At 39.1% G+C, this 15,083-nt stretch overlaps 1 protein-coding gene across 2 annotated transcripts in view; it reads right to left on the reverse strand.

Annotated features, from left to right (window-relative positions):
* LOC120862538 (sine oculis binding protein homolog) overlaps window positions 1-15,083 on the reverse strand; it is a 164,822-nt gene that overhangs the window by 149,311 nt on the left and 428 nt on the right. For both annotated transcript variants that reach the window (XM_040238559.1, XM_040238558.1), the window contains exon 2: window positions 1,520-1,658. In XM_040238559.1, the coding sequence (XP_040094493.1) occupies window positions 1,520-1,658 (139 nt within the window). The remainder of the gene's footprint in view (window positions 1-1,519; window positions 1,659-15,083) is intronic.

Here is a 15,083-nt window from a genome sequence, read left to right on the forward strand (position 1 = left end):
ATTCGCCTGCCAATGCAGGAGACATGGGTTCGATCCACGGTCCAGGAAGATCCTACATGCCTTGGAGCAACTAAACCCATGCACCACAAGTACTGAGCCTGTGCTCTAGAGCCCAGGAACCACAACTATTGAGCCCATGTATTGGCCGCAACTTGAGAAAAGCCCACACACTGCAACAAAGATACAGCACAGTCAAAAATAAATAAATAAAATAATTTTTACAAATTAACAAAAATGATCATAAAGAAAACTTCTAATGATATCAACTTTGTGAATTTTATCCTCACATATGAACCATTAAAAACATAAACAAAACACTCAACCATGGAAAACAACTTTTTCCTTTCAGCAGCATATCATGGCATTCTCTCCAAGTTCCCCAGAGGCAAAGATTATTACCTAGACCAAGTATTAAATGAGCTATTAGTTTATAGACTAAAACTCATGACTTGCATTTTTCATTTACAGTGAAATTGTTATTATCTCTGTAACATGATAGCAAGCTTAACATAAAATTTGTCACGTACGTTCAATTCCACATGCCCACAGGACAGCTCATTTACATTTCGTTGCTTGGCATATAAGAAGGAAAAGCACTATCTTAGAGACTGGAAATAAAGTGCATGAACAGGTAGTGTATGCCAAAAGATTTTGAATGCATGAAAATACAGATCAAATTGCCAATGATATCAAACAATTAGTTTAGCCCACATTTTATTCAAGTTCCCCAAATGGATATTCCTTTATGGATATTCACATATTCCTCTTCTTTTCTTTGATGAACAAATCTTCAATCCATATTTAGGTTAATCAATTCAGTACTCAGAGCAACACCCACCAAGGGTTCTAGGCTTCCCTCATGGGGTATCTGGCATTGCTACCCACCGGGAGAATCAGTGTTAATTCAACTCTGCCAAGCCTCTAATTTCTACTCTCTGGCCAGGCTTCGATGATAATTCCTAAAGAATAATATAGGATCCAATCATCTACTACTCTCTTACTTTTCTTCTTACCCTATCCAAGGCTGTGGGGATAAGGTGAACACTTCAAACAGAAAATAGAAGTAGGGCTCTCCTTTAGAATTCTCACCTAAAACTGGGGGGCAAGAAGAGAAATTACCAAATTAACCACAATTGTCTCTTGCAGTCTGAAACTTTAAACCTAACATTTCACTTAACAGAAAGCACCAGCCGTTAACAACTGATATATCAAAGGGTTTAGGAAAGTAGAAGTTAGCAAACGCTGTCCCTTTCTCTAACTTTGTGAGCAGGACCACAGTGCTTAGGATCCCGAGCACTGTCTAGCTAGCCCTCTCATTGCTGGAAGGAAATTAAGCTGTGACTGTTTTTGTTTTATGTTGTGCTCTTATATTCTGCTTATGGGAAAGCACTCCTGGGGATGTACATTTAAATCAACTATTGGCATAATCAACAAAATGAGTCCCAGAGCAACTCAATTCTGGCAGGTTGAGATAGTTAATCCTTGTTTGCATGAACAAAGGGACATTAAATGTCATTACCTTTGAGAACAGAAATGTGCTGCCGGCTCTCTCCATCTGTAGGATAGCTCCTGAATTCAATATCTTCACCGTCTTTCAATTCAACCTTATCATAGCCATACCAGCCAAGGAGTTCATTCATAGTGTTTTCTGCAAAGTTCTGAAAGAAAAGCATAGGCTACTTACGTATATAATCAGTAACTGTTTGAAAAAGAATGCATACATTGAATTCTATTAGTACCACCCCGTGTTCTGCCAGCCTCGCCCTTCCTTCCTTAGAGTCATGTTCATTTTTCAAATCACGTTTGAAAACTGTCATGCATTTAAATCTCAGGATGACGCATCCAATTATGACAGGCCTTCAGACATTTGCAATTTAAAGATAATAAGAAAAAAGGCATTTGTCAGTTTTGCTTAAGAATAGGAAGTCATATTTTGGCATATCCTTCTGCAAAGTCTGTATCTTGAACTAATACGAAAATATTGAAAGGTAAAAGCACGAAAACAGCTAAGAAGAGATTTTGAAACTGAAAACAATCAAGCATTTTGTGGCTCAGATTAATTTAAATTAGAATTGCCTTCTAACTCAGGTGTTGTTTCTTTACATAACTCTGATCTCAGATAAAGCAAAATCTCAGCAAAGAAATAATTCCTCGACTGTCAACCACTACCATCCAGTAAGCTGAATAGGCTACAAGGGTTTTCCTTTTTAATTTTACCTTTTGTAACAGTAGTCTTTAAACAGCAAAGCATAATTTCGTTTACGAATTCCATTAGTGACAGATTCTTTCCCCATGAAATCAAAGGTCACTATGATTGTCTTCTGACAAATAACGTAAAAGCACCAAATAACTTTAAGGTTACTAGTCAGCTCAGATTTTGGATAACACATGAAAACACTTTATGAACTATAAATCAATCTATAATCAGCCTTCCGTATCTGCAGGTTCCTTATCCACAGATTCAAGTTACCCCTGTGGAAAATATTTAGGAAAAAAATTTTCAGAAATTTCCAAAAAGCAAAACTTGACTTTGTCATGCAGGCAACTATTTATATGGCACATACATTGTACTTACAACTCTTTACCTAGCATTTACATTATATTAGGTATTATAAATAATCTAGAGATGAGTTAAAGTATATTGTAGGGATGTGCATAGGTTATATGAAAATGCTACACCATTTCACACAAGGGACTTGAGTACTGAAGAATCTGGTATTCCAGTGTAGAGGTGGGATGCCCTGAAACCAATCCCCTGTGGATTTGGAGGGACAACTCTATAAATATAAAGTATTATTATTGTTGTTAGTATAGATGTCAAGCTGTGGAAATAATGGGTAAATAATAGTTGAACAAATTTAAAGCTTATACTACCAGGTGACTATTTTTAATGAACTTAACAAATGCTAGGTCTTAATTCTTGTGTGTGCCTTAAAGTATCTCTATCTGAGAAACACAGAGTAGAGAAGGGATTACCCAGGGCTGAGGGGTGGCAGAAATGAGGAGACTGGTCAAAGGGTATCGTACAGAATGGTGTATACTACAGTGATTGTAGCTAAGAACACTATCATACACTTGAATGTTGCTGAGAGAGTTGATTCTACATCTTTTCACTGTAAAAAGGGTAACTATGTTACAGGATAGAGGTGGTAGCTAATACTGTGGTTGTAGTCATTTTACAATATATAAATGTATCAAACCAACACATTGTACACTTTAAACTTAAACAATGTTTTCTGTCAATTATATCTCAATAAAACTGGGAAAATTAATAGAAGGAAGAATCCTATATCATAGAGTAAGAGCTTAATAAATGTTTGCTGAATGAATTTTTTTCAGTTCAGTTCAGTCGCTCAGTTGTGTCCGACTCTTTGCGACCCCATGAATCGCAGCACGCCAGGCCTCTCTGTCCATCACCAACTCCCAGAGTCCACCCAAACCCATGTCCATCGAGTCGGTGATGCCATCCAGCCATCTCATCCTCTGTCGTCCCCTTCTCCTCCTGCCCCCAATCCCTCCCAGCATCAGAGTCTTTTCCAATGAGTCAGCTCTTCACATGAGGTGGTCAAAGTATTGGAGTTTCAGCTTCAACATCAGTCCTTCCAATGAACACCCAGGACTGATCTCCTTCAGAATGGACTGGTTGGATCTCCTTGCAGTCCAAGGGACTCTCAAGAGTCTTCTCCAACACCACAGTTCAAATGCATCAATTATTCGGTGCTCCGCTTTCTTCACAGTCCAACTCTCACATCAATACGTGACTGCTGGAAAAACCATAGCCTTGACTAGACGGACCTTAATTTTTTTAAGGCATCTAAATTTTTAAAGGCATCTTTATCAGTCAAGACAGCCTGAGCACCCTAGATGGAGTTAGAAAAACTATATATTTTAACCTACTCTGTGACTCAAAGAATCTTTTCTCATTCTCCCTAGAAGTTGTCATTTCTGAATTACACTGGGATGTATAATTTATACCTGAAACAAAGCACCCAGGCTCACCAGCATGTGCACAGCCTCAACATGCAAGTTCCATGTTCTTTTGAATTTCACTTTAGATTTCAGCAGAGTTGCATAAAAAAGAAAGGATATTACACTACTCCACACACACACACACAAAAACCCTGGCATTTCAAACCACCTACATGATGCTAGACTTTTTTCTTTTTGCTTTAGTACCCACTTGAGCTCAGAGCTCCAAATGGGTCAATCTGTGATGGTATAATGCGCAAGCAGTTTTTTAAAAATCTAGACAGATTGATTCAGTGTTACCATCCACAAGGCCAACAGTCAGCCATATCAAGCTTTAGTGAGGCATTTATTCTCTCTGATGGCTGGTCAGGTCCACATTAAATAGACATTCCTTTCATGAATGTGCAAAGATGATATGATCGATATGTATAATAAGCTCAGCAACTTCTGGAACACCACCGAGGAGGATTCTGCTAAACACTGCACTACTCAATCAAAAGACATTCCTAATTGAATGAGGTGTCAGTCTTCCCTAGCTCTCAATTTCTTTCACTGAGCTGAGTGCCTGACTGGAGAATGACAGTCCTAGGCACACAAATAGAGATCTTCCATCAGGGGTCTGGCAGCAGAAACCTCAAGGATAACGATTATACCTTGCATTAAAAAACAAACCAACAACAAAACCCCCACAATTCCCAGCCATGTTAAAAGCCAAGTTCAAGCCATCCTACTGGTAATGTATACTGTCTGCCTGAATCTCTAAGAGAAATGAGCCAAAAAGATAACTGCTGGCCACCATATCTAATTTTCTAGGCCATTTGTATCCTGGGTGCCTCTTGCTGGTTGTGTCTAACCTCTGAAGTAACACAAAAGCTACAGATGCATCATTCATGGAGCAACCTCCCAGTCAAGGATACAGATTTGTTTGTTTCAGTCCAGCTGCAAATCCATTCAGCCTTTCAGAACCAATCCCAAGGATGGGATCCAGAAGTTTCAAACATTTGGGTAAAAACTGAAATTGCAACTGGATTATTGATACCAAATTTGTGTTATTTGGGCACCTTAACTGCATCACTCAGTTTATGGTTTGTGCTGAAAACTCAGAGGCCTCATGGAACAATCAATATGAACAAGATCTATTTCATGATTTTTGAGTTACTATAAATGTCAGTGAAAATAAACTCTAAGCATTTCCTTTCTTATCACTGAAAATAAAAAGAAACACCTTAATGTTTAGATATATGATTACAAAAGCAGAAAACAAAAGGTTTATAAGGCCTTGAGCCACAAATCTCAAACCTTTCATAAAAAAGGAACAAGATAAAAGAGAAAACAAACACCAAGGTTTCTTGTATTTATACTACCTGAAGGTATTACCTATACAGAGGTATTACCTCTGTCTTATATACTATACTATACTAAGAAAATGAAGAACCCCAAGGAATAAATAATTTTTTATTTGATTTAGAATTAAAACTTAGAATTTGATGCTAGACATCATATAGGCTCATTATGGTGCTAAACCAAAGGAAATGAAATGGATTTTTGCAGTAACCATCCAAGAAACATAACATATTCTAAGAGAAGTGAATTTAATGTTTATGGTCCATAAGGGTTTTCAAGTTTTTCTACCAGAAAATTGAGGTGATAAGAATTAAGTGCAGAGAGATTTTTGAGGTAAGGATGTTCAATAAAAGGTCAAGCTACTGTACTGATAGAAATTGTAAAGTTGGTTTCCCCAAAAATCTTCACCCAGAATTTCTCATGGAGACTTAACAGCAGGAAACTCAAGTACAGTCTCTTAACGTCCCTTCCAGCACTTAGATTCTGTGACATCAAAGAACTACTTACACATGAAATAAAATACATTTCACAAAGAAATATCATAATTACAGTGATCACACATCATAAATTTCACTGAACAGCCACTATCTCAAATATTTTATCATTGTTCCCATACACCATCGAAAAGTGCCAGAATTTCAATATTCTGGCACCCAAAACACATTTTGCAGACTGCCTCTCGCCCTTGGAAGTGACACAAAAATCCTTTCTCATACCATGTGGTCCAATTTGGGTTTGGAAAATAGGTCACTATAATTACAATGATAATGTCTAACACTCTTATAGCCCTTGACAGTGTTTCCACATCCTTTAACTCTCTTGTTCCTTTCAACAACCCTGCGAGTTAGGTGTTTGTTTTCCACAGTAAACTTTTGGTGAACCTCTGTGACATCCTCATTTTACAACAGAAAATTGGAACATACAGAAGGTAAATGGCAGGCATGGGGGATCACCTAGTAAAGTCAGAACAAAATTACAGATCTTCTGATTCTTATACCAGGACTCTTTCTACTATAAATTCTGTTCAGTCCAATGTGTCAGCAACTCCAAAATAACTACTTCCTTGGTCCAACAAAGGACTGCAAAGAAATCATATTACAGGATGTCAATTTCACATACAAAGAGCTTTCCAACCAGGACATATCTACTTATGGTAAACTTGTTTTCTGATTTGGTCATTGATCTCTACTCTCCTTAATTATCTGTACTGTTGGAATAGTGGTTCTTAAAATTCAAAATTAAAATTTAATCTTCTCATCTGACAACTTTTTGACATCACATCTGACTCTAATGGCTTTGCACTTTTAATACTTTATCCCCATACCCTTCTCCCTTTCAGATCCTCCTCTCTCATCTCCCGGGTTCCTAAAGAAAGAAGAAAATTCTAACATTTAGTCTGAAAGCATGATCTTTTCCTAGAATTTAAAAAAAAGGTGGAAATAATAAATAGTAGAAAGATGGGAAAGTTTACTTTTCCTCATTCCTCTGAGTTCTTTCTACGCTGGCAAAATTTACTTTTGTTGGAATTTAATTCCCAGGACATTCATTAGACATTCTCCTTACTCAACTAGAAATACTGTATGCATGTCAAAGTTCAATCTAAATGGTTTTTAACTGAACATTTTACCAGGTAAACCATGAAGACTTGACTTCAAGTCATTTCGAAAATCACAGTTAATTACAAAAATCTCAAAATACCTCTGAAATGAAAGTACATCAAGGTCTTCAAAGAGGACTAATGATTTTATTTTGAACACACCAATCCAACTTTAAAATATAGGGTGGGCATCACTGATTTCTTTCATCTCAGGCCTTACATAACTGAATGTCGATTTGTTTTCAACTTGGTATCCTACCCAAGAAAGCAGAAAGTTTTCGGAAAGCTCCCAATCATTCATTCAAATGAGAGGAAAGCCACATTCTCCCTCTTCTCACAAATATAATTTCCATTTCACTCCAAGTCCTACATCCCTTTCCAGTGCTAGTAAAATATATCCTCCATCCCAAACACACTGTAAGTTATATGAGGGCAGAAACTTTTTATTTCATTTTATGCCTCATCCAGCACAATGCCCAGCACTTAGGAGCTAATCAATAAATGTGGATACATCCACAAATATTTGTTTAAATGTATAAATATAGAAATATGATTTTTCCATATTTTTCTAATGTGTAAATATAGAAACAAAATTCAGGACACATGATTCTTTAAAATGTGTGAAAGTTTAAAAAATTATAACATCTAATGTTAATGAACATCCTCAAACTATTAGGAATTCAAGTTGATTCATTTTTTAAAAAAGGTAACTTGACTGTATACAATAAAAGTTGAATTTACATACCCTTTGATTCAGCAATTTTATTTATTTCTAGGTATAAACTATTCTAAGGAAATATGTGCAAAACAATGCATGTTCAGTGTTGTTTTCTTAGAAATAAACTAAATACAATAAGAATTTGGTTAAATAAATATAGCTTAGTCATAAAATTACCAAAACGGAATACTATTTTGCCACTAAAATATTCTGTGGATAAATTTTTACTGCCATGAAAAACTGTTAACACTATATTAAGTTCAAAAAGGAAGGTTAGTACCCTATAAGACCATTTTTAAAAAATGTATCATACATTAAAAAGAACATGGAAAGAATACATCAAAATGTTGACAGTAATTGTGTCCTGGTGGGAAAATTATAGCCTTTTTCTTTTTTTGCTATTTGTATTGCTTATTCTGCTATTTCTGTCATGCCTATGAATTATTTTATAAAAATAAAAAAATAGTTTTAATTAAAAATTAACACATGGTCTTCTCACAGACAATAGTCTTAATGACAGTAAAAAGGTTCTGTCAATTACATCACTTAACTTCAAAACATTCTGACACACATTATCCAAGAAAGTAGAGCATATGAGAAATACTTTCAAAGGAAAAGGAAACCCCCAGTCCTGAGCAATTTACAAGGCAAGGAAAGAAATGCTAGTATCTCTGCCAGTTAAGGTTATGAATAATAGAATGATGGTTATTTTTGGAAAATATTTTATCTCACTTTTCACCTCCATGGGTTCTGACTGAGTTGTAAAGTAGATTTCTATTAAGCATCATTGGACTCGCTAATTAAGATTTTTAAAGGGTTGGGGATGACAGAGGATGAGATGGTTGGATGGCATCACTGACTCGATGGACATGAGTTTGAGTAAGCTCTGGCAGTTGGTGATGGACAGGGAAGCCTGGCGTGCTGCAGTTCATGGGGTCACAAAGAGTCGGACATGACTAAGCAACTGAACTGAACTGAACTGAAAGGGCTCGGGGGAGGAAGCTGCAGAAGAGAGGCAATTTCTTCTGTAGGAAGTAGGAATTAAACTTAATTAGAAATCAGTTTCTAGCTCTTTCTAGCTCTATCTATCCCCCAGATCTGAAAGTTTTAAAAAAATAATAATAACATCCAATGTTAACAAGCACTCTCAGACTGTTGAGAATTCAAGTTGGTTCAACTTGAAGTCATCTCTCTTAACACAGATCTAATGGATCAGTTTCATTTTAAAGGTTTTACCAAGAAGGAGGTAAAATTTAAGTGGTGGAAAAGAAATGTCTACAGACTACAAAGTGCCTCTACGCTCACGACTTCACAGGATCAGAAGGCATCTTAAGGAAAAGCCACTCCCACAGACTTCTCATTAGAGAATCATTCACATGGATGTCATGAAGAGCTGCCAGATTCATACTCTGTGTGCAGACTGCACCCATTGACCCTGTTGTTTGGCCCTGAACCACACACTGATTCTTGGCCTGAAATCCTTTGAAGAAGGTCACTGAGCTCCATGTGGGTCACTTTGCAGCATTGTTCTCAGCCACAACCCAAGGATTGTAACACGGTTCTAAGGGCAGGGGATACATCAGAACACTAAAGTCCAGCTCCGACCTGGAGCAGGCCTGAGGAGAAAGTCTTGCTCTCTTACTGACACAGTCTCAATGGGAAGGTTGTATAACTGTCACATGAAACCAAAATGTGTGTGTTTCCACATGTAAAAATCTACGTTGCTTCACTGTCTTGTTGTGACATGGAGTAGACAATGATGTGCCCATGTTTTAATCTGTAGCCAGGACATCAAATGTCCTAAAAAGGTCAAACAAATGTGTGAAATTGTGGAGGCCAGCCCTTGGGCTAACACTTTGGCGGGCATAGCAGGTGTGCAGCTGTGGGCAGCTGTGTCCTATCACAGCTGCAGCACTGGCTTCAAAATCACCAAGACTTGTGACATTGTTTTCCTGTCCATGCCAAAGCCACTGGCTTTAAAGCAGGAGTTCCACAGACATTTAGTTATATAGGAGATATTAACACCCATCAGTCTACAGATTCAAAAATATGCATTCAGCAAATTTCACCCACCTCAGGCTTTCATGTCTGTTTACATGTTTCAATTGGCACCATCAAAAACAAAGTTGCTTTTTTTTTCCCATTCTACCCTGGAATATCTCTTTTCTTTTAGGAAAATATTCAATAATCTTATTAGCTTAAGAGTGTAAATGTGGCTGACTTCCCATTCCGCAAAAGGAAGTTTCAGACTTCTGAGATTTTTAAAGGATCCACCTTCTACTACTTCTAATAATTTTTTCAAAAGAAAAAGTATAAAGACTCAATAAAAAGAATACTTCCTTAGAAGATATAAAAAGTCTGGTCACTCTAGCAAGATAGTCTATTTCCCTGAACTCTCCATTTTCAAACAGTCACTTGTAGTGTGTATTCACTGATATTTGCCCTTTTTGAGGCCCTGTTTTTTGACTTTCCTTTAAAAACTCTGTTACCTCTTGGTTTCTATGAGTCTGTCTTTCACACAAGGAGAGTAGAGCTTGGCTTCTCAGAGCAGTGCTTGGCAAGCACAGAGGCAGGAAACGCAGAAGGGAATGAGTCTGTCAGACTCATTTTCTTCTAGTTCAAATGTTTATTTCAGATTCGGGAGGAAGTGGAGTGGTTCCTTTCCATTTCCTCCTCTCTGGAACCTGTGAGTTGTGTAAGGCTTAGAGAGTCTACCACACATCATCCTCACAGGTTCACAGATGGAGAAAGAGACTCTTCAGAAAACTCCAGGTTTGAACAGAGCAGGATTCATAGCTCTCTCTGCCCTCCCAGGAACTTCTCTTATGGGTTGAGACTAGAGCCTTGAGCAGGACAACTGAGAGCAATGCAGAGGACAAGGCCAGTGGGCTAGGGAACATCCTATACCAGCTCCCAAGGGGCAAGGGCCATGTTCCACCTGACATTAAGTTCCCAGCCCTGCCGCACAGCACACCCCAGACCACTTCTTAGCCAGGGAGGTCTGCCATAATTTGTGAGTGTCACAGTGAGATCTGGTCCCAAGCCTACTTCCTAGGTTCCTGAGACTTACTGTTTCTGACATCAGGATGGAGTTTCAGGAGCAAAACTTAAAATATACCTGTTTTAGTAATGAGCTGGTTTCAACCTTAAACATGCTGACTTTTCCAATCCACATTCTGATATCACTGTTTTATTTTATGACAAGCTATTTAAATCACCACACTCACAAGCTCAACTCTGCAACTTGCTTTATTGTCTATGCAATTGACACAGGTCATTTTTAATGCCAAATGGAGACCATCAAAAACTAAACTAGAAAATCTTATGGTGGGTTTACTACTAAACTCTAACAGATGTGCCTGACTCTAACATTAGGACTGAAGCATAATTTTAGGTACAAATTACTTATTAAGAATATTTATAGACAGAGAACTTGTTCAGCAAAGAACCTAAAACATTTAACACAGCTTATCCTGTAGCTGAGCAATTGATAAGGAAGCCAAACATTGTAAATGCATTAATTTTGGTTTGTTTAGGAAAGTTTCCAGGGCAGAGTGCATGATCTAATCACATTGGTTTTGTCAAAGTTTTAGAAGATGAAAATCTGACTCATTATCTCTACTCATAGCTTAGACTTTTTTGAGCTGTATTACTGTTTGCTAGTCACTAATCATGTTCATGCTCACCAAGATCTCTGCATATAAAATATATACTAAGTGCAACTATATATACTCATATATTTACATTTACACATCCAATATTACATCTAGTTTCTATATTATGTTCTGGATGAACTCCTGAAACAAATGAACACTTCCATATGTTGAATTTCCTCCTAAGGGCCACTTATTATGATTCATGTGAGCTAACAATATATTGAAGGCATATTACATTAATACAATCATCACAATATTCACTTTAGAAACCGAAAGTACTCAATATATAAATTGAATTGCCATCTGATTGTTTAAAATTCCCTCTATTGGTCACTAACTAAACAAGGCAGACTGATTTTAAGCACAGTAATGTAACAAGTCTTTTTAATTAAGAAAAACCAGGATGAAGTGGGGGAAAGGAAAGATAATGAAACATAGTAAAGATCATAATGAGACAAACATTTCTACTTGAAGATATTTTCACTAGAGGACACTAAAGGCAAGCTATGCCAAGTCATGTACTTTTCACACACAAAATTATATTGTATCAAATTTAAATTTGTTACAACTGCCATGTACATTACACCAGTGATAAGGAAAATGTAACTCAATATCTGATCTAGTGAAACAGCAACCAACATTAGCTTCTAGCCACATGAAGACAATCTCCAATGACATTACTGGTGTCAGCTAAACCTCTGCCAGTTTGTCTTCTCCATCCATTTTTAAATAACTGTGTGACTATCTCAATTAGGAAATCTTGAAGTCTCTATGATGAGGCAGTTTGGGTGCTCATTTTCAGTGCCCTGCATTTGCTGTACTTAAAATAGACACTTGTACCAATGTCCTTTCTATTACCCCAAGGGGAAAAAAAAAATCACATACACACCAGTCCTTTTTCTTTCAGCTCACAGAGAAGCAACTTGATCCCAGCAGTGTTGAAACCTGAGTAGGTCACTGTACACCGCGATAAAATTCCCTAATCCCTGAGCCAACTCTCCCTAAGGGGGGCCTCCTCCTGATCCTCCACTTCCCAGGCTGACTTTTGCATTCGCTCTCTCCTCTTTCCCCCTTTCATTTCCCCTACCTTCAAGCCTTGATACGTGATCCCCGGTGGGGGCTCAGGTTTCCGTTTTTACAGCTTAGGCCGGGCTAGCTGTATACATTCCTTTCTTTCTGCCGGGCAGTGATTACTTACCAGAGCTTAGTTTACGCTGGTCCAGATGAAAGCCGTTCAGATGAAGGCAAACACAGCCAGGCAGCTCCAGCGGCACCGATATGAAGCTGCACAAGGCCACATTGTGTTCTCGGTGACATTTTGTTGCACATATTTTTACATAGGGCAATCAACTTGTTGAGTTACTCTACAATTTAGGTTTGGGGAAATGGAGAGGTAGTAATACCAGGAGGTTTGGGGAGGGGCTTTATGGATGTGGTTATTAATATTAAAAGCAGAAAATATTGATGAGTTCAAGATAACCCACCTTTTGACTTTGAGAAATCACTTTAAAAATGAGAACTTTGGGCGCTATTGTATTAGAAGAATGCATACTGAAGAACTGCTCTAGAAATGGGATTTCATCACTCATTGGCGTGCTGTGCACTGACCTGACTGAAGATTTTGACTTGGGGTCTCTTACACATTGTTCCAAACTAGGGAAAAAATATGGATCCTTCAGGCAATTGAATTATTTGCTGCGTAAAACTTCTTATTTAATGCTACTCTGTACTGAAATGACAAGGATTAAAACTTCAAATAGTAGGTGGTGATTTGGAAGAAAAATAACATTTTAAAGAGGAAATTCTGTGCACGAAGGTTAATTCCATACTTAGTCCTGCAGCACTGGCTAAAAATTGTGTAATTTTTCCCCTTCACACAATGTTGTTTTTGTTTCTTCCTCACCAGTTCAGACAAACATCTGTTATACTGTAGAAGGACAACTATCTCCCAAACCACGGAGTGCTCCTGCAGCCAAAGTCAACAACGTGAGCCCCAAGCATCGAGCACAGTCAGCCTTTATATCCAGCCGGGATAACATTTCACATGTTTTGATTAAAATTAGCTAATTTGTAATCCTAGAACCTATGAAACTTAAAAGCTGCCATCCATATAGATCACATTAGGCAGAGTGTTTTAAAGGGCCAGTGCACATTGTGATTTCTTGGTGGCTTCACCTCCCTCCTCTTCCTCCAAGACCAATTTAAAATGAAACAGAAAAGTAATCTGGAAATGCAGGACAGGAGGGAAGGGTGAGTGAGGAAGAATGGTTATCCTAAACTGTCTGAATTCCAGCCTCCATGGGAAGACAACTCCTACCGGTATCTTTAAAAAAAAAAACAACAAAAAAACCCTATCAATGGAATCAGTGGTGGTTTCCATCACAAGGAATGGCACTGATTTCTAAGGCAAATCTTCCTTAACTCTCCTTGAACTGAAGCTGCACCGCATGCTTCCAGGTGCTAAGTTCCTCACCCAGAAATCAAAACTCTTATTCCAAAATGTTGCTACAGACATTTTCTGAAAGAAAGGAATGCTAACCATACACACCTAGGTACTATATAATAATATATATAGTATTTAGTATCCATGGGCCCCTTTCAAGGCACTCTCTAGAATATGCTTGTTCTAATCACGACGATGTCAAACTGCAATAGATTTTACTTAGTTGCTTGCCATTTTCCTCGTTTATCTTTTAAATACCAACTAAACCAACCTGACCAAGTCAGTGGGCAGTGTTAAGGATTCTATGCAGAAGATGGGGAACACCAAGAGGGCTGCAGAATGAAAACCAAAGTCCTCCCTGAAATCTGCTACTTGCTTGTAACTCACAGAAAGACGAAAATTACAAATAAAACATTAAAAATAAAAATCAAGAGAGACTTGTGAAATCAACACAAAACAAAACCCTCACCGGGCAAAAGCTGCAACTTCATGGAAAATAAGTTGGTGGGGGTGAAGGGGGACGAGGGGGGTCCGGAGCTGAGCGGGGCTCTTGTGCAATCACTCCAATGCGAACAGCTGGAGCGCCAGGCTGCCGCGCTCGCCACCTCTGGAGCACCGCTGGCCTGGCGGGGAGCCCAGCCTCGCCAACAGGACTCCGAGCCGGCCTTTCCGAACAATGGGCAGGCGCTCTGCGAAGGCGGCCCCTCAGACAGCTATCTTTTCAGCAGGGCTTGCCCGGGTCTGCTTAAACTGGGAAGTGAAGCATGCGAAGGCTGAGAGGGAGGCGGAGGCAACCTAGTGAGAGGAGCGAGCAGGGGCGGGCGAGGCGAACCGGCCGTCAAAAACGGTACCTAGACCTGCGCCGCTCGGGCCACAACTCGCCACGGCACTGACAGCCCCTTTACACCGATGCAGCAGGGTACTAGGAAGCGGTACGGAGGAACCAGGAGATGAACTAGGGAGAGAGGGGTGGAATCGAGCGCTCCCGGGATACCCTTGGCTCGGCGGCTTCCTAACTTTGGAGGGATCCGGGGATGGCTGCCGAAGAAGAGGGGGAAAAAAACTACCCCACCGACCAGGAAAGCCTCTTCACCATACCCACCCTCTACTTGGGCTCCGGGTCCCCTCCTCCCCGATACGCGCCCGTCCCAACCTGGGGTTTATAAGGTTAAAGAGTCTGTGGTTTCCCGGTCGTCCCCCACCCCCACCCCCATCAAATCCGAGGCAGACAAATCTCGGGGATGCAGCCCGACAGTTGGCCTCTGTTTTGCACCTGGAGGAGGAGCTGAGTCGTTCAGGGCATCCTACGGAAACTGACAAGCGCTCCTCTTACACCCCCTCCCCCCCCAAAAAATC

Source organism: Oryx dammah, unplaced genomic scaffold, assembly GCF_014754425.2.
Source record: "Oryx dammah isolate SB20612 unplaced genomic scaffold, SCBI_Odam_1.1 HiC_scaffold_4, whole genome shotgun sequence".
Classification (NCBI taxonomy): domain Eukaryota; kingdom Metazoa; phylum Chordata; class Mammalia; order Artiodactyla; family Bovidae; genus Oryx; species Oryx dammah.